At 40.1% G+C, this 25,383-nt stretch overlaps 1 protein-coding gene and 1 non-coding gene across 7 annotated transcripts in view; one reads left to right on the plus strand and one right to left on the minus strand.

Annotated features, from left to right (window-relative positions):
- The first annotated feature begins 227 nt into the window (after positions 1 to 227).
- Positions 228 to 25,383, plus strand: part of kiz (kizuna centrosomal protein) — a 203,923-nt gene continuing 178,767 nt past the window's right edge. For 3 of the 6 annotated variants that reach the window (XR_013578637.1, XR_013578638.1, XM_078556388.1), the window contains exons 1-3: positions 228 to 450; positions 15,483 to 15,545; positions 19,615 to 19,771. Coding sequence is in view for 2 of the 6 variants with exons in the window: in XM_078556388.1 (XP_078412514.1) it covers positions 335 to 450; positions 15,483 to 15,545; positions 19,615 to 19,771 (336 nt within the window). In the remaining 4 variants the exon portion in view is untranslated. The remainder of the gene's footprint in view (positions 451 to 15,482; positions 15,546 to 19,614; positions 19,772 to 25,383) is intronic. The other 3 variants (XM_078556389.1, XM_078556391.1, XM_078556390.1) reach the window with 3 other exon arrangements.
- Positions 9,455 to 9,645, minus strand: LOC144690233 (U2 spliceosomal RNA). The gene has a single exon (XR_013578825.1). It is a non-coding gene; the product is annotated as a U2 spliceosomal RNA (small nuclear RNA).

A 25,383-nucleotide genomic window follows, 5' to 3' on the forward strand; every position in this document is an offset into this window, starting at 1 on the left:
TCAAACAACTGTACCATCTGGTTTGAAGTTTGGTTCACCTGTGTGTGTGCCCCTGTTCTCATTAATCTTGCTCTTCAAAAAAAATAAGATAAACACGGCTGAAGGTGTCTGTTGAGGGTGTCACACATCTCCTTCCTGATGTGGATGGCTGCAGCAGCTCCTGCTCCAGTGATCATGGTGACTGAAGGTTGTCTGGGTGGGGAAGCTGGGCCCCCCAGGGTGAGGATGGGGGGTAAGAGAACCTGCAGCATTGTTGCTCAGGCTCTGGCTGCTCTCAGAACCCCCCCACCCCCCCCCCACCTGCCCCCGGGGGAGGGGGGAGCGCGCGGTTGCCATGGTGACGGTGCAAGCCAGCCAGCCGGCCGGCGGGAGGGAGGGAGCGGACATGGCGGCGAGCGAGCCGGCCTTCCTGGAGAAAGTGGGTGAACTGCAGCGGCAACTGCACTGCAGGTGAGCTTCGCGTTTCCCCCCGCCCCGTCACTCCGTCCCTCGCGGACCGTCCACCGAGGCGCCTCAGGCCGAACGGAAGGCCCGGGCTTCCCCTCGTGGCGGTGCCCGGCCTCCTTCCCGCAGGCCTCGCCTGAAGCCTCGGACTCGAGTAGGAGGTCAATCCGTGTCTGCCTTGACTCTCCCGTCACGCGTCGAGGCTTTAGGACACTTGCGCCGTTTGATTTGAGCGGTCAGCAGAAGCTAGAAACCGATCTACACAACTATCCTTCAAAATAAAATACAGACAAATGAGAGAGAGAGAACTTGCATTTCTGAAGCCATTTCCACCATCTTAAGGCGTCTGACAGCCAGTGAAGTACTTGTTGAAGAGCTGTCGCTGTAGTAATGGTAATAAAAACAAAGTGCTGGGAAAATTCAGCAGATATGGCAGGATCAGTGCAGAGAGAGAAACAGAGTTAATGTTTCGAGTCCCAATGACTTCTTCAGAGCTGAAGAGAGTCAGAAATGTAATGGATTTTATGCTGTTGAAAAAGGTGGGATGGTCAGGTGCAGCAATAGGTTAAAGTGTGGGGAGATTAAATTACAAAATTGTCATGGAACAAAAGGCAAAAGACAGTGGGAATGGTAGTAGTAAAGGAACAAAGCATTGGTTCAGAGTAGATGTTAACAACAAAATAAAGGTCAGGACTGCAGCAGGACCTGGACAAATACAGACTTGGGCTGACAAGTGGCAAGTAACATTTGTGCCACACAAGTGCCAGGTAATAACCATCTCCAACAAGAGAGAATCTAACCGTTGGTCCTTGACGTTCAATGGCATTACCATCACTGAATCCCCCACTGTCAACATCCTGGGGTTTACCATTGACCAGAAACTGAACTGGATTAGCCATATAAATCCTGTGGCTACAAGTACAGGTCAGAGACTAGGAATCCTGTGGCAAGTAACTCACCTCCTGACTCACCAAAGCCTGTCCACCATCAGCACAAGTCAGGAGTATGATGGAATGTGCCCCACTTGTCTGGATGAGTGCAGCTCCCACAACACTCAAGAAGCTTGACACCATCCAGGACAGAGCAGCCTGCTTGATTAGCAACACATCCACAAACATTCACTTCCTCCACCACCGACACATAGTAGCAGCAGTGTGTACCATCTACAAGATGCACTGCAGGAATTCACCAAGGCTCCTTAGACAACACCTTTCAAACCCACGACCACTACCATCTAGAAGGACAAGGACAACAGACACATGGGAACACCATCACCTGGAAGTTCCCCTCCAAGTCACTCACCATTCTGACTTGGAAATATATCACCGTTCCTTCACTGTCGCTGGATTGAAATCCTGGAACTCCCTCCCTAACTAACAGCACTGTGTGTGTACCTACACCACATTGATTGCAGCAGTTCAAGAAACAGCTCACCACCACCTTCTCAAGGGCAACTAGGGATGGGCAATAAATACTGGCCCAGCCAGCGAAGCCCACACCCCATGAATAGATTAAAAAAAAACTGTCTCAAAGCAAAATAGCGGAATGTGTTAATAGCAGAGTAAAGGTGAGTGCTTTCTGAAGGCAAAACATGAGAACAAGATGCATACTGGCATTAGGGGAAAAAAACAAAATGGAGAACAGAGTTCATGGTCTGAAGTTGTTGAACTCATTGTTGAGTCCAGAAGGCTGGCAAAGTGCCCAATCAGAAGATGAGGTGCTGTTCCTTGAGCTTACCTTGGGCTTCACTGTACGTTGCCGCAGGCTAAGGACAGAAATGTGAATGTGAGAACAAGGTGGTGATTTGAAATGGCAAGTGACTGGAAGGTTAGGGTCATGCTTGCAAACTAAGTGGAGGTGTTCTGCAAAGCAGTCATCAAGTATGTGTTAAGTCTCCTCAATGTAGAGGAGACCACATTGTGAGCAACAAATACAATAGACCAAGTTGAAGGAAGTACAAGTAAATTGCTGCTTCACCTGGAAAGAGTGTTGGGGCCTTGGACAATGAGGAGGGAGGAGGTAAAGGGTCAGGTGTTACACCTCCTGCAATTGCATGGGAAAGGGGGTAGCCTAATTTGTAGACAGCAAGCTCCCACAAACAGCAATGTGACAATGACAATATAATCTGTTTTAGTAATGTTGGTTGAGGGATAAACATTGACCAGGACACACAGGAAACATAAGAGTAGGCCATTCTTGACCCTTGAGCCTGTTCCATGGTTAGGTCACAGTTGATGGGTATTGCTCTGTTTTCTATGTCTTGTTTTTCTCAGATTCTTGTTACATAAGGGTACTATCAATCTGGCTTTTCAAATTTTCAATTGAGGACACCCCTGCTCTACTTCAAGAAGTGCTGTGAGATCCTTTACACCCATGTGGTGTAGATGGGGCAATTGGGGATGGGCAATAAATGCTGGCCTAGCCAGCAATGCCCACATCCCATGAATGAATAAAAAAAACTTTAAAGATTTAGCGAACTTAAACTGAGATAAACTTAAAATAACTTTACTCAGTGTCCCAGAACTTTAAAATACATCTTTGAAATGCACTCTAATCTGGAAATATTATGCAAAGTTGAAATTTGTAGCGTGAGTTTATTAAGTCTTTGGTGAATGGCGGGTGTTTTTTTTGTTAGTGGCAGGTGTCATGGTGGATGACAAGTTTGCACAATCATGACTTAGACTAAAATTTGTTGGAAGTGCAGCGTTGTTGGGTTTTGCCTGGAAAGGTCTATCCAAAAATCATATAATGACCTCTGCAACTTTGACTTTGAATTAGCAAATTGTCTCAAATCTACCTGCATGTATATGTTTTAGAAATATTGTCTTAAGAATATTATTTTAAATAATCAGATATTGCATATTGGAATTCCTTGAGCTGATTATAGTTTCTTTAAGAACGCACAATGTAAACATGCTTACATTATAGGAAGAGATGATTTACTTCACTGGTCAGAGTTACAGTCTGATCTTGGCACACTGATGCAAACGAAATGTGCATGTATCAAAATGGTAGGCTTCTTTTTTTGGTGAAGTACTACGAATAGTCTCTGATCCACTGCAGTTCCTAAAGCTATTGACGACAGTCACAGAACACACTTGTACAAGTTATTAAGATACTGTCCATTCCTGCTATCGAAACATAATTGTGTCGCTTTAGCAATTGTGGAGTCACAGACTAATATGCCAATCATTTTATAGCTTCATTGTGTGGTAATCAGTTGGAAACAGAATAGTAATTATTGTTATGGAAGAACATTCAGATTCACTTGGGCTTTGGAAATTCACCAACTAAAATTCAAATATCTCACCTAAAGTCTAGACGAGTAAGCGAGTTTTGAAAGCCTTCTGGTTTCCAGTAGGATTCAGGTGCATACTTGTGATCAAATAGACTTCCAGGGATATCAACCATGTGCCAGTCCCATGGAAGATCAGCACTGTACTCAGACATAGTTTACGTCCTTAGCCCATAAACCTCGACAAGCAAGAAAATTGAGAATTTGATAATACAATTAGGATTATATTTTATCTGTATTTTGTTAAATAGCTGTTATTACTGACAGAGTGAGTATCATTAGAGTGAAAGAAAATTTTCACTTTAAAACACAATTTTGTGTATGCAGAAGATCACACATATCTAGTATTGAGCTGCAACAAAAACAGAAAATGCTGGAAAAACTCAGCAGGTCTAACAGCATCTGTGGGGAGAGAAACAGAGTTTACGTTTCGAGCCTGAATGACCCTTCTTCAGAGCTTCAGAGTATTGAGCTGTGTTTGTCACACTTTGTCACACTAAGTTCTGTCACATTTCAGAGAAATACAAATTAATTAAGAAGAAGGTGGTTGGTCATTTCCTATTTGGTCTTTCATTTCTGGAATTGATGCCAAGACCTGCTTAAGAAAGAAAAAAAGAAATGTTGCCTTAATATAATATTATATCACATCTTCAAGACATCTGAAAAGGCTTTACTTTTGAAGTGCAACCATTATTATGTAAACAACCAAAGCAGTAACCAATTTCTGCACAGTAAGGCCCCACAAGCAACAGATGCAGTGAATAACTAGTTGATCTGTTTTTCGGTGGTACTGATTGAGGGAAGGATCTTGGACCTGGACACCAGGGGAACTCTCTTCTCTACAAATGGAATCCTTTAATTACACCTTAATAAACAGATGGGGCCTTAGTTTAAACCTCATCAAAAGACAATGATCCAGATTTTTCTGTATTAATAATGGTGAAGCTTTCAGTGGTAAAATTGATAGCAATTTCTTGTGTCCGTGCATGCACAGTTAAATGCAGAAAAGTGGAAGTTGCTATCAGTTGCTGTCAGTGATATCCTGCTTCTCTGCAGGCTGTGCTGGAGAGGATGGAATCAAAGCAGAGTTCACGGTGGCCTGAACATATTCCAATTCCCTGCTATTTTCACTCTAAAGGCAAATAGAAAAGTTGGGACTTGTTCAGTGGGAGTAACAGTTTTTAATGGTGTAGTAAGTCATAATTAGTGCTGAAGAATTGCTCTTGCCCTGATAAATTACTTTTGCAAGTGTGGAGTTGCATTCCATCACAAGAAAATTACTGTTGCAGATCTTTAAAAAGTATCATTTTATTAGTTGTTCTCTTTTGTCCTTCTATGCCTTTCCTTTGATTCCATGTCTATGTCCCAAACTTTGTTTTGCTTCCTGTGCAATTATTTAAATTTAAGTTATATTTCCTATCTTTGTTTCTTGCTTTGCAGCCTATGTGTCTCCATGAGTATTCTTCAATCTGTTTGGTTGAAGAGCCTTGCTGCTGCTTTCCTTGCTCACAGATGCCACAAATCCACAGTAGAGGGCAACTAATTCGTGTGGATGCTGAATGAGTAGAAGACTTCGCTGACAAGCCAGCTAAAAGTCTGTGGGCAACTGTAAGTGAGGTGAATGGTGAAAGTCATTTGCTTCACTGCTCACAGTAAAATGCAGGCTAATAGGATGCAGTGTGCTCTCAGTCCTGCTGTGAAGTGTCAACCTAGAAAATGTGCTCAAGACTTGGCATGGAATTTGAACTTCTGACTTTCTAACTTGAATATGAGATGTTACTAACCATTTTAGCCTATAGGAAGGCACAATTAGACCTTGTGGCATAAAAGGGACACACTATCTTACACACAACAGCAACTCAGCAACAGAATAATAAATGATGTATTACATGATATATTGCAATTACTACAAAATTCTGTATCCTCTAACTTATTGTGAGCCATACTGTAGGGAGATATGACTTTTTTTTTTAAAAGACAAGCCACTTCGAATTCAAATGTTTAAAACTGGTGCAGAATTCAGATCTAAATGTTTTCCAATTAGGACTGGAATCAACTTCACCATGTATCTGTACCTTTGAAATTCTCATCAGGACAAATGATAAATGTCTGGTGCTGCTCTAGTTGTGACTGATATTGAAAATAATACTGGAGCCTCCTCACTTTTTAGATATTAAACTGACTTCTTGATATGCCCTAGACATTATGAATGAAGACACCAACATTGGCTTAGAGGTGCAAATTAGTGAGGGTTTCATGAACATACTGTTTTGACACTTGCAACTGTCTGCTTGAGGATATTTGTACAAAGCAATTTGCGTAGTGTATATAAATGGCAAAATCGTGCCACAAGACATAAAGCCATTTAATTTGCTGTGGATATGGTGTATGCATGTCAAAAGTAGACAATCAGGCCTTTGTTAATGGAGATTTTTTTGTGCAGGCTGAAGAAATGCTACATGGAGTAGCTGTTGTAAATAAGTGGGAAAGTTTTAGCAACCTCAGTTGTTAATGAAGAACAGAGTCCTACTTAGAGGAAGAAAGATTATTTAGCAGTTTGGACACAAACTGACTCCCCTGCTTAGAACACAGAACTGTGAAACATTTAGGGTTCCAGAAACCTAGTCTGCAGTGTTGTGTCGAGTGGAAAGAGTAACATTTGTGTTGCCTCTTCAGCTACCTTCTGGGTAATAGTCCGGACTTGGGGAAGAAATTAAGGTTCAGGGAAGGATACCAAGCCCCCAAGACACGGTTTGGTCTCTAGAGAGAAATAGTTTAGGAATATGGAATATCATGTTGACAACTTTGATATTTTTTATGATTTTAGTGGGAATTATATTTTGTATACATTCCTAAAATATTAACAGGGCAAAAATGGTGGTTGGAATAATTTCACAAAAAAAATCAATGGTATGATTAATTGTAGCATTTGAAATGTCTGCTTCTTTTTGGGATCTTCAGTGATTGATATTTCAATGCATCAGTGTGGCCACATTGCTTATTTGGTCCAATGAGAAAAGCATAACATTTAATTTTTTTCTATTTTGTTATTAATATACAGTTCAGTTTTCATATATGATTCAGAATATCAAAAATATTTAATTATATAGATCCATATATTTGTATTTATACAGATCAAATTGAGCAAAGAGTATTTGAAATACGAATTACATATGTGCAATCCAGGCCAAAAAAAGTTAGTTATACCCTAGAAATCATAGTAACAGCTAAAGCTACCTATTGGAGTAGATGAATGATTTCTTCATGGCATAGTCTATCAGTTGACAAAGGAAGTGCTGCTCAGTATTTAATATTATAGCCACCTTAACTACTGTCAATTATTTATTACAACTGGAATTGCAAGTGCCATTTAATCCAATACTCGAGATATATAAATGAATAGAAACATAAGCACATAACAAGAAATAGGAGCAGGAGTAGGCCATTTAGCCCTTCGAGCCCACTCCACCATTCAATGAGATCATAGCTGATTCTCTACTTCAACACCATTTTCCTGGGTGAGGAACCTGTTTTTTTTGGAAAATTTGAAGGACATTGAATTTGGACATTCCTTCTCCTGAGTTATTTGTAAAAAGTCTGCAACATTAATTCGGGGCTGTGAATATGCCATTCTTCAAGAAACCATGAGTCAAGATAGATGTCCAGCAGGAACACCCAGAGGGGGAAGAGATACATTGTATATCTAAATTAACAAAGAACTGCTGTGGCCAAGCTAAAGACTCTTGCTGATTGGTTAAAACACTTGGCCTGATAGAAGTATTCTCTGATAATCTTATTCTTTGAAACTCTCAGTCAGAGAGAGTGTGGTGTGCCTTAGAAGCAGGCTCCAAGAAGAAAACTCTTTCTCTCTGCCTCATCTTTGTGTTTCATGTGGTCTAGAGTGAGTTAAACGTTCATCAGAAATGTCTCATAAGAATACCTCATCCATTTTTTTTTGAAAGTCCAAAAAGTTGTGACAAGTAAGAGTCATCAAGGACAGTTTCACTAAAAATCCATCTGAAAGAACTTCCAGATCTATTGTGACCAGGCTTCTGTTAGATCAACAGCGTCAAGATCTTTTCGAATGTTATCCTTTTAAAAGAAACATTCCCATACAGCAGCCTCTGCAGGGGACTTTGTTTGTTTTGTCCTGTTTTTGTGTTTGTGTGTGTGTATGGGAATTTGATTTTTTTTAAAAAGGAGGAAAATCATTACACTTATAACTACAACCTGTATGTTAACCGGTTTTATAATTTGTTTTAAAAAAGTTTTTTTAATAATAAATCAATTATATTTTGTGTTTACTGAAAGAAGCCTGGTGCCTTTTTATGCTGGGACTGACAGTATCAATGGTAAATAATTGGCCAGTTTTGTGGGTGAGTTAGGCATTTAAACTATTGTTACAACCTGTTGAGAAGTGGGGCTAGAATTGACTGTGCACTCCTCCCATCACTGTCCGTAACATAAGATTGGGGTCTTGCATGGGATTTGAGGCATGGACAGTGAGTGATTGGATGCAGATTAATAATAATTGTTAAAGGATAAAAGGACATGCCAGGTTTCTGATTCATTGGTAACTGACATGGTTTTGGAAGTTACAAGATCTATCCCTGATTGGTTTACAAAAAGTAACCAAGGTTAAGCTGAGGGAATTGGCAGATAGGTTAAAATTAGAATTAACTGAAGAGGTGAGAAAAGCAGACATAGTTTAGGTAATAGCGCAGCATTTGAAATTGGAAGGGCTACAAGAGAGACCACATTCTCCAGGGGGTGAGTCAATTAAGTTAGCTAGGATTTGGTTGCAAATGAAGCAGCTTGAACATGAAAAAGAAATGGAGAAACTTAAACTTGAGCAGGAAAGAGCAGAAAGAGAAAAAGAAAGAGCAGAGAAAGAAAAAGAGCATTTAAGCAGCTAGAACAGGAATTTCAGGCAAGAGAGAAGGAACGAGAAAGGGAATACCAGCCTAAAAGGCTGGAATTTAAAACAGGCACCAGATGTTGGGGAACATTTTGTGGATGGAAGAACTTACTGATCTCAGTCTTGAACATACTCAATGACTGAGCCTCCACAGCCCCCTAGCACAGGGAATTTTAAACATTCACCACCCTCTGAGTGACGAAATTCCTCCTCATCTTAACCCTAAATGGCCTGCCCCTTATTCTTAGACTCTGTCCCCTGGTTCTAGACTCCCGGATCTGAAAGAAATTCAGAGAAGAAGCAGTCAATAAAATGAGACCTTTGTCGTCTTGATTGTTCTGTAAGTGTAAGAATAGAACAGCTACAGCCGTCTAGATTCTAAGCTTTGGAATTTTCTCCCTGAACCAACCAACCAACCTTCCTCTCATTGAGACCCACATTAAACCTTACCTCTGACCAACTTTTGGTCAGCTGGGTAGTCTACATTATCTAAAATTGGAGAAAATCAGAAAGCAAAACGTGATCATGCAATTTAAAATGTCCAAAAGAAAGATTAAGTTTGGAAATGGAATAAATGTGTAGCCGTTAAAAGAATTGATTAAACCACATCTCGTTTTAATGTGTGCTGTGTCCATAATGTGAATACAGTGGTTGAGTTATTAAGGGGGGCAAGATCCATTATGCTGAAGTCCTGTCCATTTGTGCTGACCAAGGTTTTGACCAACATTTGTTGGAGATGGTGGAAGCATCAGCTATAAAATGGGCAGATGTAATTGAGCGGATTCGTAAACGTCATTATGTTATACATTTTTTCCCCAGAGGCACTGCAATACCGGGTCAATGTGTGGAGAGGACAGAGCAAACCCCTATTTCATCTCCCTGCTCCAAAAATCAATTTAATATATGGTCCCCAGATAAGGGACGTATCAGATATCAAACTGATAAGAACAGATACTACTCTTGATCTTAGCCAAAAGGCCACTTCAATTGTGCTCATTTTTGTTTACTCTTATGTACGACAGATGACCAGCATTGCTAGGCACATCAGTGAAAGGAGTTCAGCTCAGCTTTTTTGTAATCAATTCATTTCTCATTCCATCGGACTTACTTAAAAATTAAAACCTTGATTTGTGACCCTTGCTGCTCTCTCTCAAGCCTAATACCAAATTTGGTCACATCATTGCTACTGTTCACAAGTTATTGCCTTATTGTCAGATTATTAACTAATTGTTATACATCATTAAATCTAGTATGGCCTTTTCCCTTGTCTGTTATCAGTCTTGTTGTTCTAGAAAGCTGTCTTGAATATAATCAATAAATTTGTTGCCTTTACTGCTTGAACTGTTCTGTGATGATTGCACAACTGAGGAAAACCCTGTTCTTGAGATTTTACAAGGCAGGGGATTGAAAGCAGTGACAGAACTACTGGGTCAAGACAAAACAAATTAACTTACCTGCTGTTTTGTGATCTCAGCCAAAGGAAACAGAAGCTAAGTGCACTCTTTAAATTACAGCACGTGCATGGCTAGTGGCTAAAAGCACAAAATGTTGTGGTATTGAACAATAGAGATCAGAAGGTTCCAGGATTTGTAGTCTATGGTGAGTTAGCTGACCCCAGCAGTAATAGGAGTTGAGGTACTTTAATTGATCTCAGTATCTGCTGAGATAAAGAATATCAAGCACGAGCAGGAACCTTGATATTCAGTGGTTTCTACTGAAAGTTTGCAGATTAAGTGATGTGGTTGTTTCAAATCTAATTAACATTGTGTTGCACCAACAACGTTGTGATGTGCTTTATTTCAAAACTATCTGAATAAGGTAACAAAACTGAAAAGAGAAAGGGTCTGTCGTTTTATCTGTAGTTGTAATGTTTTTGAGGTTTTACATTATATTTTCTCAGGGACATCATTAGTTATTCTCAAAAGTGGAATGTGCAGCCCTTATATCCTGGGGCACACTGTTACGACTGGGATGGGAGGAGTGCGCAGTTCATCTAGCCCCACTACTCCACAGGTCATACCATTAGTGTAAATGTTTAATTCACATACCAAAATAGCCAATTATTTACCTTTGCTACTGTTAGACCCAAAATTAAAGAGACTTTAACCACGTTTCTTTTAATAAACACAAAATGATTGATTTATTCTGAAATGAAACTTATTTTTTAAAGCAAGTTGCAAGAGCTGGTTAACACACAATTTGTAGTCTGGAAGTGTAACTATGGGGAACATTTTCCCCCCGTTGTGGGGGGAGGTGTGGGTGCCGGTGCCGATGGCCGGTGCCGATGGCCGCCCAGCGTGATATCCACCAGGAAGCGCTGTGCACTCCCTGTGCGGTGGGGGGGCGGATTCCCTCAGCCGGGAGTTCTCTCTGAGGCAAAACACTGCCTCAGGGAGATCGGCTCCGCATAAAAAGGTGACAGAAAGGTAATAAAAAAATTTCTCTGACATGTCAGTGTCACATGAGTTAGGACATGTCCTCAACTTTTATTTAAACATTTGATAAACATTTAAAAGCCCTGATGAAACATCGTCCCGCCCGTGGATGAGGTTTGATGCTTTTTCCGAGGCCCGGCCTGGGCTCCCGGCCTGCCTGTCAACCCCAAGGCTGGACGGGCAGGTCCATCAATCAAGTTAATTCGTTTTTTAATGGCCTTAATAGGCCGTTGACAGTTTGAACTGAACTGAAAATCTAAATGATGTGGGGTGATGTCGGGACACACGCCCAACATATCCCTGCGTCATTTGATGCGTCGGCGAGCAGGTACCGCCTCTGCTCGCTGACCAGAAAAACCTGCCCTATCTATTCCTTTTAAAATTCCCTTGCGTGCGCACACCACACGTGCGCGCACACACTCAAAGGATAAACAAATGGGGTCTCTGCAGAGTTGGGCGGGTGAAGAAAAAACTCTAAAAAAGAACGATAAAGTACGCAGGGTTTTGACACTGTTGATCTGCTGCTCCCTTGTGCTAGTCAATTAAAGTGATTGCAGTTCAAACAGACAAATAGCTCTCCTCCACAATTGCCATGCTGGTCTTTTAGCTGATGTCGTGCGATTTCTTTGAAAAGATATGCTTGTTCCAGGCCAAGATGAACTTATGACCTTTTTTTAAAAAAAATTCCAGGTCAGCCCCCAAGTAATCAAATAATGCAATGTCCTTCCAAATTTTAAAAGAAAATGTAGTTCTTATAGATATGGTTCTAACAATACCATAACATGCCCAATAGCCAGACAAATGAAAGGATGACCCAGAGATCACGACAGCGAGCCTTAGTCAGTACTTCTGATTTATGAAAGGGAAATCATGCTTGACAAATCTACTGGAATTTTTCGAGGATGTAACTAGTAGAGTTGATGAGGGGGAGCCAGTGGATGTGGTTTATTTGGACTTTCAGAAGGCTTTCAACAAAGTCCCACATAAGAGATTGGCATATAAAATTAAAGCGCATGGGATTGGAGATAGTTTATTGAGATGGATAGAAAACTGGTTGGCAGACAGGAAACAAAGAGTAGGAATAAACAGGTCTTTTTCCGAATGGCAGGCAGTGACTAGTGGGGTACCGCAGGGATCGGTGCTGGGACCTCAGTCATTCACAATATATATTAATGATTTAGGTGAGGGAATTAAATGTAATATCTCCAAATTTGCAGATGACACAAAGCTGGGTGGGAGGGTGAGCTGTGAGGAGGATGCAGAGATGCTTCAGTGTGATTTGGACAAGCTGAGTGAGTGGGCAAATAGATGGCAGATGCAGTATAATGTGGATAAATTTGAGGTTATCTATTTTAGTAGCAAAAACAGGAAGGCAGATTATTATCTGAATGGCTAAAAATCGAGAGAGGGGAATGTGCAACAAGACCTGGGTGTCCTCTTACACCAGTCGCTGAAGGTAAGCATGCAGGTGCAGCAGGCGGTAAAGAAGGCAAATGGTATGTTGGCCTTCATAGCCAGAAGATTCGAGTACAGGAACATGGATGTCTTGCTGCAATTGTACAGGGCCTTGGTGAGACCACACCTGGAATATTGTGTGCAGTTTTGGTCTCCTTATCTGAGGAAGGATGTACTTGCTATAGAAGGAGTGCAGCGAAGATTTACCTGACTGATTCCTGGGATGGCGGAACTGACATATGGGGATAGTTTGAGTCGGTTAGGATTATATTCGCTGGAGTTCAGAAGAATGAGGGGGGATCTCATAGAAACCTATAAAATTCTAACAAGACTGGACAGGGTAGATGCAGGAAGGATGTTCCTGATGGTGGGGGAGTCCAGAACCAGGGGTCACAGTCTGAGGATATGGGGTAGACCATTTAGGACTGAGATGAGGAGAAATTTCTTCACCCAGAGAGTGGTGAGCCTGTGGAATTCGCTACCACAGAAAGTAGTTGAGACCAAAACATTGTATGCTTTCAAGAAGGAGTTAGATATAGCTCTTGGGGTGAAAGGGATCAAAGGGTATGGGGAGAAAGTGGGAGCAGGCTATTGAGTTGGATGATCAGTCATGATCATAATGAATGGTGGAGCAGGCTTGAAGGGCCGAATGGCCTACTCCTGCTCCTAGTTTCTATGTTTCTCTGTTACCATAATATGTTGCATGCAACAACTTGATTTTCCACCATTTGGTAGGTGGATTGAATGTAAACTCTATCTGCCACTTGGGCTCTAAACCAGTAAATATTTTATAAAACACATAAATGAACAATATAAAACAGTGAATGCTCTTCACCATCATCTTTGTTTCATAAAATAATATAGACACCACCCACAGGAAAACTGAAAACCAGCCCTCAGAGCAATTGGCTTCCAACAGAAATACAATCTGAACCCTTCTAAAGTTGCACTGAAACAGAAGACTGCATTTCCAACATCAATATTAAATGAATAGCCACTTAGTAATGAGTGTGAATATGGGTTCACGTTACCTGTTACCTCGTTTTTGGGATCAGCATATGATGAGTTTAAAAAACTTTCTATTGAGCAGGGATATTTTATGAAGCAGGCTTAAGGTAAAAATTAAGGATTGAAGGAATGTATGAAGATCATTCAGCCATGTCTTGTTGGTCTGAGAGAAATTGGACTAGTCACTGTCTTTATTGTAATAATGTGATTGAAGAGTTTAAGTGGACCATATAATCATTGTACTAGAATGACTAGAAGAGGTTGAGGTGGGATAAATGCATCTTCCTCGCTCCGTGTTGATATATTCAATGTCATTTTGTATGTCATTTGATGTGATTTAGTGGCAATTTGCATGAAACCGAGAGGTCAAAGGTAAAATTGGAGTTTTGAGCGCACCACTGTATATTATCATCACATTGGATTGCGGCATGTGATGTACCTGAGTTCTTATTAGGAATCGTGAGCTCAAAAAAGAATCGTGTAATCCTAGTAGAATCGTGTAGTATGATTTACCTGAGTACTCATGTTGGATTGTACAACATGAGTTTATTAAAGACCTGATTCTGTGGTTGTTCTGAGGTGAATATGTGTCAGACCAGGGGAGGAAGTAGTCTCACTGTTTCACTTTAGAGTTATTTCAGGCCTTGACACCCAAAATCACTGTGCGCTGATGCTAAGTTTGCAGTGCGAATGCACTGTGAGTATATTGAAGTATTCCTGTTTTGAGATGCTTATATTAAAAACTAGTTAATGAAGGACAGTGATTACAAACTGTCAAATCTGGTCAAATGGTGGATCTCAAAGGTTGGATTGTGAAAAATTGGTATGACACTTGCTATAGAGGCCACAGTTGTGTACATATTGGTGGGTTAAATGTAAAATGTTTGCTTTCACTGCTTTTCATTTATTAAAATTAAGACCAGCCAGTGTAATAAGATCTTAGAGTGTGCTCTAAATAGTCTTAATTAAAATGAGACTAATTACTTTGCACTTGTATGCTTTTGCATTTTCAAAAGTAAACCCAATAATCACTGGGTCCAGTTACTTTGGATATTTGTTATAAATTCCAGATACTGTGTCAATGTAAATTCAATAGCCTAGGTTTAATCTACACAAGAATTTCCAATAGTACATGACCCGCTATTTTGAAAGAATACATTGTGTGTTCTGCATAGAAGAACAGAGACTTGCTACAGTAACTTTGTAACTGTGAAAAAGCAATATTAGTTAATACCAAAAACCTTACACTTTGCCGAGAAAAATTATGTACACAGTTGCAAGGGACTGTTGCAGTGTCACTACCACAAATTCATTGCATTCCAGAAAATTGTGATCTGCTCTGCATCTATTTAAAATGAAAATGGCTTATCTAAAAACCACAACTTTATTGAAACATTCCGGGGTACATGATTTTGAATAGTAAACTATGGAATCAGAAAAATACATCTTTTATTTAATGCTGAATGCTATTTTTGATTTTTGATTTTTTGCTGTGGCATTTACCAGTTTATAATACTTGATTCCAAGTGCAATAACCTCAAATGCATAAAGCTAACGGTTAATGTATTTTATATATGAATTTGTATTATTAACAAGTCACGTTATTTCATGAATTATGTAATTGCACATAATTTGATGGCTCACCACCACCTTCTCAAGAGCAATTAGGAATGGACAAAAATGCTGGCCTTGCCAGTGATGCCCACATTCTGTGAACAAATAAAAATGTACAATTACCAGAGGTTGTCCTGACTATAGTAACTTTAAAACCGTTCAGTTATCATCAAATTAAAAATTTCTTTCTTAATGGTCAGCCTTGCATCTGTTTTGAAAGTGGATGAGATGTCTCATGACCTAATTTGCTAATGTTTGCAAAATGCTTAACCTATTTGTGAATTCTTTCAGAAGCATTTTCTATTTTTTTCAGTGAGCAAAAAAGACTGGAGCTGGAAAAGAACCTTTTGACATGTAGCAAGTCAAATCAGTTAATGTAAGTGGAGCATTATGTTGTATAAGTATTACTGCAAACACTTGTACATCAGGACCATCTTAACATTTATTGTGAATACTACAATAGCCTCAAACAAATTTGTTGCTTTTTTATGGAGCATGTTTCCATTTTCTACACCAGGTATAGGCAATATTATTTCAATATCTGGTCTAATATAGAATAGATCTGAATCAGCAGAGAGCCAAAATGCAGGGCAGTTCCATTTGCTGTGAGAATACTGTCGGTTAGTATATACCACAGATTTGGCACATCCGGTGATAGAATTGCTCAAGTGCTGCCTCAAGTTTGCACATGGGGCAGTTCTTCCCCTCATTTATGTTTCACTTCTCAATTGCCCTTTTCTTCGAGTTTGACAGAGGTGGCTAATGAATTGAGAGGCCTTCCAAGCCTTTCTGAAAATTTTTTGCCTTCCCATCGCTGCACTTCTTTATTTCCCCAGTTCCTTCAAGTTTACTGGCACAAAATTCTCTTCTTCCATCTATGTTATGTTCTCTTCACTTTCTCCAACTTGTACCTGGATCTCCCAATAGTAATGCAAATCAGTTGACCTAGGAGTTTTAAGAGCCTTAATACATAATTATTTGGGCTTAGCAGTTCTTTTAACCTTTTAAAGATGACTTGCACCAATAGAGGAAAATCAGCCCCCAAAAGATGTCTGTTTCTATTTGTTTGTGCAGAGTTATTGGAATGCAGCTACATTATAAACTGTCAAACCTGGTCAAATGGTGGATCTCAAAGGATGGATTGTGAAAAATTGGTATGACACTTGCTATAGAGGCCACAGTTGTGTACATATTTGTGGGTTAAATGTAAAATGTTTGCTTTTACTGCTTTTCATTTATTAAAATTATATAGTATATACCACAGATTTGGCACATCCTGATAGAATTTCTCAAGTGCAATTAAGGCCACTTCATTTGCCCTCTTTGAAGAGGGGGGAAATCAAGGAAGGTTTCATTTCTAATAGCCATTAAGTGACGGCTTTTGGAACACGTGTGGATGTCAGATAAGGATAAGATTAGGTTTTGTAATTATGTCTTCCGTGGTTCCTTAGCATGGTGACATTCAGAGAATTTTCTGGCCACCATCGCTTCAAGTACAATGGCAAAGCTCCATCTCCCTAGGTTTATGCTCTGCTCAGGAAGTTTTGGTTGGGTTTTTAAGTTGAACTTGAACAGTTCGCATTCAAACCAATTGCCTAATTTCCTCATGCTGGTGTTTACTATAGGTGCAATAAGTTATGTTGATGATGTGCTGGTTGTTTATCTGCTGTTTACAAAAACATAAGAACATATCTTGGAATTGCGGTTGTAAAATATGCCCTGAAACAGAGTTTATATAGCAAATAGTGTGTGACATGGTGGATTGCTTTACGTGTGTGATTAGGGGGAGGAAAAATAACAAGTAAAGGATGGTAATTAATGACCAGAAATAGGTATCAGGATGTCCTTCAACCTCACAATGGCCTCTATAGTTTATGGTACGCTTTATCCAGCATGACTTGTGCATTCTGACTCTTGGATCCAAGCTGATTTCAGACTCAGGTCTTCCCTCCGCTTTTATGCACTATTTTGCTCTCTAAGGAGAGTAGTAGTACTGAAAGGTAAGTTTAACGAGCACAGCACTAAATATATTAAAGCTTGTATGTGAATAATTGTACATGGATCATGTGTTAGTTGTGTGCTAAGATTACTTTTGGAGGCATATTTCCAAATGATCAAGTGATAACAATTCTCTTTTTAATTGGCAGTAATATAGAGTATTACAAATCTATTTACAGCACAGAAACAGGCCTTTCAGCCCACAAGTCCATGCTAGTGTTCATGCCCTTCATGAGCCTCCTCCAGGCTTTTCCATTTAACCCCATCAACATAGCTGCTTATTACTTTCCCCCTCATGTGCTTAACTAGCTTCCCCTTAAATGCATCAATGCTATTTGCCTCAGATACTTGTGTAGAGTGTTTATATTCTTTCTAGTTTGTGGGTAAAGAAGTTTCTTCTGTATTTCCTATTTGATTTATTAATGACTTCCCTATATTTATGGCAGCTAGTTCTGGTGCCATCTGCATATAGAAGCATCTTCACTATGTCTGCCCTATTGAACTCTTTTTTTTTAGATTTAAAGACCTTTATCAGGCCACCCTTCCATCTTCTCTTTTCTAGAGCAAAGCGCCCCTGCCTGTTCAACCTTTCTTGATAAGTATAACCTCTCAGTTCTGCTATTATTCTAGTAAATCTTTTTTGCACCTTCTCAATGCCTCCACATTCCTTTTATATTGTAGAGACCAGGGACAGAATTTTCTGCCTGTTGGGCGGGCAGGCCCGACCCAATCTCCGGCGGACGGGGAGACGATCCCCACCGGAGAAGCGGGCCCCGCTATGCGCTTCCTGTGCGGTGGGGGGGATTCTCCAAAAGCGAGAGTGCACTCTTTCGCGCATGCGCATGAAAGAGCGCACATCTCCCTGAGGCTAAATGCTGCCTCAGGGAGATCGCTTACACTTTTAAAAATATTAAAAATAGAAAAAAAAATTCCCTAACATGTCCCCCTCATGTGACAATGTCACATGAGATGGGACATGTTCATAATTATCATAATAACTTTATTAAAAATTTTAAAACCCTACATGAAACCTCATCCCGCCGCTGGATGAGGTTTCATGTTTTTTCTATTTGCCGCCGGGGCTCCTGGCCCGTCCGCCAACCTTAAGGTTGGACGGGCAGGTAATTTAATTGTTTTAATGATCCTGTCAATGGCCGCAATTGGCCATTGACAGGTCGGCGGGTCCGCAGTTGATTTTGCTGTGCTCCCGCCTTCCTGAAAATTTAAATGGGGCGGGATGACATCGGGGGTTCCGCCCGATGTTATCCTGCGTCATTTTTCGCGTCAGCGAGCAGGCCCCGCCCCCTGCTTGCCGACGGCAAAATTCTGCCCCAGGAATGTACATAGAACTCTAGGTGTGGTCTAACCATGGCTCTATACAAATATAACATAACTTCTCTGCTTTTCAATTCTATTCATCTAGAAATGCTTTGCTTGCATTTTTTTGGCCTATTAACTGGAGTCGCTACTTTTACTGATTTATGTCACACTACCTGAGATCTCTCCTTTCCTCTACTCCATTTAAACACTTACTTTCCAAAGAGATTGTGGCCTCTAAAATGTCATGCCCCATACTTGCCTATATTGAAGGTCATTTGCCAATTACGTGATTTTTAGGGGTTAAAATGCAGCTTCAGTCACAGTGTACAGGGAGAGAGCAAACTGGTTGTGTCCAAGTACTTGACATACAGCAATGCTGGTTAGCAATACTGTGGCAGACCTCCAGGGGCTCCTCATGTTTTAGGGACAGGGCTTATCCTGAAAGCCATCTCTTACCAAACAGTTGCCACATTTCTTCTGAGAGGGAGTTACTCTAGGATGTCAAGAAATGGAACCCTCCCTCCCAGATGACCTCCAAATATGCACCTAAGAATGGAATTGATTTACTGCCTCCCACACCTATATTTCCTTCTGTCCTTACCAACAACTAATCTGTCCCTTTAAATAAGAGCTGCAAACATGTGTTACTTTCAGTGTGTTATTTCCCCATTTGAGTTCCCAAAGACAGGCCCAGTTCAGGCTAGGTGCTCACCATAAATATGTAATGAGGAAATTCTCAGGAAAACCTGGCCTGGTCCAGTACAATTTTTGCAAGTGTTACGCTCACTACTCCATGTTTCTGAAGACCAGGCTATTGCATGTGGGACTCTATCTCTGGAAAATTGGCATCTTCAGGGAAGGAAGAAGGAAAAGCACGTATCAGTGAAATGCAGATCACAGGATGCTCCATGCATAGGTGGACTAATATCAAAATGTGTCATTACTTTTCTTTACATATGCTGAAACTTGAATTATCATTTTAAAATTGAATAGATTTGAGTTGCCATTTTAAGATATTACAAAGTCTGTTTTGACATTTGCTGATATTCTGCCTGATGCACTTTCTATGTTACAAAAAAAAATTTAAAGAGGTGTTTTTCTGGCACTCTTTTTTTTCTGAATTCCAGGGTAAGAAGTGCAAGATTGAAAAGTTATTTGAAAGAATTATGTGAACGGGAGAAAAAAGCCCAACTTCGCAACCATCAATTGCTCAAGGATTTTGAGAGTATTGAAGCCCAGGTCGCAGCATTAACATCAGGTTCAGACACACTGAAGCAAATGAAGGTAGAGGATTATTAACTGCTAATCCAATTGTTTACTATTTAATGAATGAAAATTGAAAGGTGTTAAGATTTTAGAGGAAGATACAAAACAGAAAAGTAGTTTGTAATTTTTGTATGACTTATACATGGAGACTATAGCCTTCAAACCACTTCTATGCATTAATTTTGGACAATTCTGTATATTATGACGTAGCCGACGGTAAAGGCAGAGTTGTTCAAATCCCAGAGGGAAACTTGAAACAACTGCCATAATGCAGTTTTGCAATTTGTATGTTTCGAGATTTAGGCCTTGAATTCAGTAGTAATAAGACCACTGAGTCTCAAGAGGTTTTTTTTATAAAACTAAATTAAACATTTATTAATACAGGAAAGGTTGTGAGCACATATATATGTCTACAAAATTGCTACTATAATAATTACAAAAATCCTCTAATTAATCTGACTCTCAATTACACCCCCGTTAAGGCAACAGTAAATCTCATAGAGTTAAGCAGACACCTGGCAAAGCACACCCTGGACAGTCACATTCAAAATGAGTTTCGTTCAGCTCTGGATCCTTGCAGACATTAGCTTGAGGCTTACAAGCTGGTGGCTTCTCATACTTGGTGGATCTTAAAATGCCTCTGCCTTACACACAATCTCCTTTCTCCTTTATGTATATCTTTCCCTTTGAATGTAAATTTTCCATTGTATCACTAAGCTTTTAACTTTATCTCTTCTAACAATAACATCCTTTCATCCCACCAATTTTATTAGTAATCGAAAAATAAACACATTGGTGTCTTCTAGCTAGGTGCAAGATTTTACCCGCAGTCTTGAATTCTTTTAACAAATGCAAATTTACACTTTACCTTCTACTCTCCTTACTTTACCTAATTAACATCTGAGAACTACTATACATCAAAGCACCCAGACTAGCTGACTTTAATCCAATTAAGACACACATAGACACAGACCTCACTAGAACTCTATTTAAAAAAATAATTTCCAATAGCATTATAGACATTAATATCTCTTCGTGACATGTGGGGTGTGTAATTTTGTTTTTGCCAGATTCTAATGTAGTTTAGATATATGGAATTAAATTGTGTGATTATCGGTGGTGGATATCCAGAAAATTAATCAATATATAAGGTGATAATTTTGGAGATACAACAAGTTATGAAGGCTATGTTTTCTCACCGATACATTAACTGTATTAAAAAAAGGACTTGCAACCCTTTTTCTTTCACCGTGCATTTTTCAAATACGGCATGTTTGGCATTGAATTTGGTTTGGATAGTTTTATTCTAAACTAGATTCAATCTTCTGGTCTGCTAGTTACCCACTGAAAGATTCTTTTGATGAGCTTGTTCCTGGTGATTATCCTGGCGATATCCTCAGTTTTAAAATAAAGTTTAAAATTGGTGAACAAAGGATTCAAATTTGAATGATTTCTCAACTTGGACACCCCCAGAGGTGGAATCTTTCTCCAAATAAAATGTTTGTTGGACATTATAAACTGGGCATTTACACCATCTAATGTAGCTTTATTTGCTTTTGAACCTTCTGCTTTCTAACGTGAAATATGTTTAAATATACGTACATTGGAATAACCATAATTTTTTGTAACTCAGCAAATATAGCGGGTAAAGGCAAGACACAGCATGGAACTGAGATAATTGGACCAAGAAAGTTCCAGGTTTATTTCTTGGTTGAAGCTGAATTAGCTGTTCTCTGTTGGAGTGTCCATAAAATGCTATAATGCCTCTTTATCCATGTGTCAGGAAGTAGAATAAAGCTGCCAGAGCTCTTGCTTTTGATCATTATTCAGTGAACCGTACTGAAAAGTGCATGCGTGTAAACACTGGTTTTCACTTTTCAACTCCATGGTTAAATACCTTCTAACACTCATTGTCAAGGTTCATACAGAAGAATGACTTTGAAACTGTACACCAGCAAGAACCTGCATTGTCAGGGAGGATAAAATTTGTGCAACCATTTTGCAAAATGAGCTATTTCTTTTAAAAAGCATGCATAACCATGAAATAAAATTGTGACCACATCTACTCTTCTCTATATTCAACAGCTCTGTGACAACAATGTTTGATAATTTCACAAGGTTAGTGAAAAATTATAGCGACATGGACATCCTCAAAACCAGCATTTATGATTTATACATTTTGAATCTCAGAAACAGAGATTATATATTTTCATTGCACAATTCAACTGCAGAACAAAAAGTTTTCACCAGTTTTATGAAAAACTAAACAACCTTATTTTGTCATTCTAACAGTTTTCTTGGTATGTGAAACTCAAGTCTCAATACTGGGATTTTTTTTTCATTCATGGGATTTGGGCATCGCTGGCTAGGCCCACAGTTATTGCCCATTCCTAATTGCCCTTGAGAAGGTGGTGGTGAGCTGCCTTCTTGAACCGATGCAGTCCATGTGGTGTAGGTACACTCAGAGTGCCGTTAGGGAGGGAGTTCCAGGATTTTGACCCAGTGACAGTGAAGGAACGGTGATATATTTCCAAGTTGGGATTCTTAAAAAAAAGATACAGTTTCTAATTCACCTTTTTCTGGTTTGATTTTGTTTTTAAAAAAACTATTAAGATAATGAAAGACTGCCAGCCTGCCACAATATACAAGTTGCATTCCACCCAAGTGGAATGGGAACAGACACCCAAACACTGCCTGGGGAGTATGAAAGACCCTATTTCCTGTTGGCTTTCAAACTATCATGAAATTCTGCAAAAGTTTCTGAGATGAGAAATCAAAATGCAATTACCTGTTCCAAAAAACAATGACTACAGCAGACATGGTAATCAAATTCCACTGGAATATACAGCCAGCAGGACTTTAAGAACTTTTTAACTGAGCCAGGGAGATCAGTTGAGAGATGAGAATGCTGTACTGAAAGGCTGAAAAGAAACTGTTTCTCTCTCTCTCTCTGAAGTATTGTGCCATAATTTGCAAAGTAACTATCCTGAGAAGAGAAATCTACTGCAAACCGAGATATTTTGGGAATAAAATGTGGAAAGCTGCTCCATACAATTATACTCAGGAAGGAAATGGAACAAAATGGCCGCAATGTGGAATCACTGCATCGGGACCAGCCAAAGGACAGCTAATCATACGTTCCTTTCACGAACTGTAAAAATTCTCGTATTCTACCACCTGTACTAGTGTGTCTGTGGGCCCAGGGAATGTGCGTGACGTATGAATGGTAGTTGCGATTGACCTAGTTTTTTCTAAATTTGGAAAGTAGTATCAATAAACTTCTCTTGTTCTTTGTTTAAACCCAGAAAACCTGTCTGACTAATTCTTTAAAATCTGAAAGTGTACATAGTGGGAAGGAACATTCTTTCTAAATTCATAAAAAACCCTGTTATGGTCACACCTGGAGTGGTAGGATAGAGGAGTCAATTTTTACCCCTCACGTGGTCGTAGCAGTATTTTTGAAAATCAATTTTTGCATGTGAAATAAAAAAGTACTGAATAATTTGTGGGTAATTCATTAACATCCTGATTGGTACAAACATAGTTTTCAGTTTGAACAAACTACTCTCCAGTTGATATTTACTCAGAGTTGTTACGATCCTTGGCCAGACCCCGGGATGTGGTTGGGGAATCCAGTAACATTTTGTTTCAAGTAGATATAGGTTGAGACTCAAGACACCTGCTTTTGGAATTAAGCCACAAGATTCCACGGGTTTTGAACAAACAAACGTGTACTTTAATATACAAGTTCAGAAAGATAAATCTATTTACAATTTGTATCTTATACTCTAACATTCAGGGTAAGAATTAACAGACAAACTGTGGTCGAACACACCACACTAAAGGGTAAATGACAGAGTCCATGGATTTCTCAAGAACCCACCCAGACGTCAGTAAACACCAAGTCAAACAATCTTGTTGAAACGCTGTCTCACGAGGGATTCCCAACTTCACCTTCGAATACCTCTCCTTGGAATTCTCTTCAAAATTCGCTCCCACTCAGACGTTTTAACAATGGCCCACCTCAAAGGGTTTTAATCTCGTCTTCCGAGATTCCTTCTCCCTGGATTCCCAAGTCTGCACTTCAGCTCTACATCTGCCGTAATTTCGATTCTTTGCGAGACAGCTAATTTCACTGAGCGAGCACTGCCCCTCAGTTTCTCTGAACTCCTGTCTCCCGACTGTATCCATGGACTGAAGCAATCCACTCCAAATGCAGCAAGACCTGGACAATATCCAGGCTTGAGCTGACAAGTGGCAAGTAACATTCATGCCACACAAATGCAAAGCAATGACCATTTCCAGCAAGAGAGAATCTAACCATCATCCCTTGACATTCACTGGCATTACCTTCATTGAATCCCCCATTAAAAACATCCCGGGGGTTACCATTGACCAGAAACCAAACTGGACTAACCATATAAATATTGTGGCTACAAGAGCAGGTCAGAAGCTAGGAATTCTGCGGTGAGTAACTCACCTCCTGACTCCCCAAAGCCTGTCCACTATCTACAAAGCACAAGTCAGGAGTGTGATGGAATACTCTCCACTTAACTGGATGAGTACAGCTCCAAAAATGCTCAAGAAGCTTGACACCATCCAGGACAAAGCAGCCTGCTTGCTTGGCACCCCATCCACAAACCAGAGGGAGTTGATGGTGTAGTGGTATTGTCACTTGACTAGCAATCCAGAGACCCAGGGTAATGTTCTGGGGACGAGGGTTTGAATCCCACCATGGCAGATGGTGGAATTTGAATTCAATACAAATCTGGGATTAAAAGTCTAATGATGACAATGAAATCTCTAATGATGACAATGAAATCATTGTCGATTGTTGTAAAAACCCATTCACTGATGTCCTTTAGGGAAGGAAATCTGCTGTCCTTAACTGGTCTGGCCTACCTGTGACTCCAGACTCAGCAATGTGGATGGCTCTTAAATGCCCTCTGAACAAGGGCAATTAGGGATGGGCAATAAATGCTGGCCTAACCAGCATTGCCCGCGTCCCATGAATGAATTTTTTTTAAAAAATCACTCCCGCTATCACTGATGCACAGTGTGTATGCCATCTACAAGAACTCACCAGGCTCCTTTGACAGCACCTTTCAAACCCATGACCGCTACCATCTAGAAGGACAAGGGCAGCAGGCACTTGGGAATACCACCATCTGGAAGCTCCCCCCAAAGCCACTCAGCATCCTGACTTGAAAATATGTCGCCGTTCCTTCACTGTCACTGGGTCAAAATCCTGGAACTTCCTCTCTGACAGTACTGTGGGTGTACCTACACCGTGTGGACTGCAGCAGTTCAAGAACGCAGCTCACCGCTACCTTCTCAAGGGCAATTAGGGATGGGCAATAAATGCTGGCCTAGCCAGCGAAGCCCACATCCCATGAATGAATTTTTAAAAATGACTCCCAGGGCTTCCTCTGAGCCTTCTTCGATTACCAGGACTTCCCCTGAGCCCTCTTCTCAGCTCCTCTGAGCTAACAGCAGCACTTTGGATACATGGAGCTGTCATGAAGCTGTAAATGAATATAATGCTATTGGAAAATATTTTTCTTTTAAAATAGAGGTTTAGCCTGTGAGTGTGTCTTAATTGGATTAAAGCCAGCTAGTCTGGGCGCTTT

Source organism: Cetorhinus maximus, chromosome 14 (assembly GCF_964194155.1).
Source record: "Cetorhinus maximus chromosome 14, sCetMax3.hap1.1, whole genome shotgun sequence".
In the NCBI taxonomy this organism is placed as follows: Eukaryota; Metazoa; Chordata; class Chondrichthyes; order Lamniformes; family Cetorhinidae; genus Cetorhinus; species Cetorhinus maximus.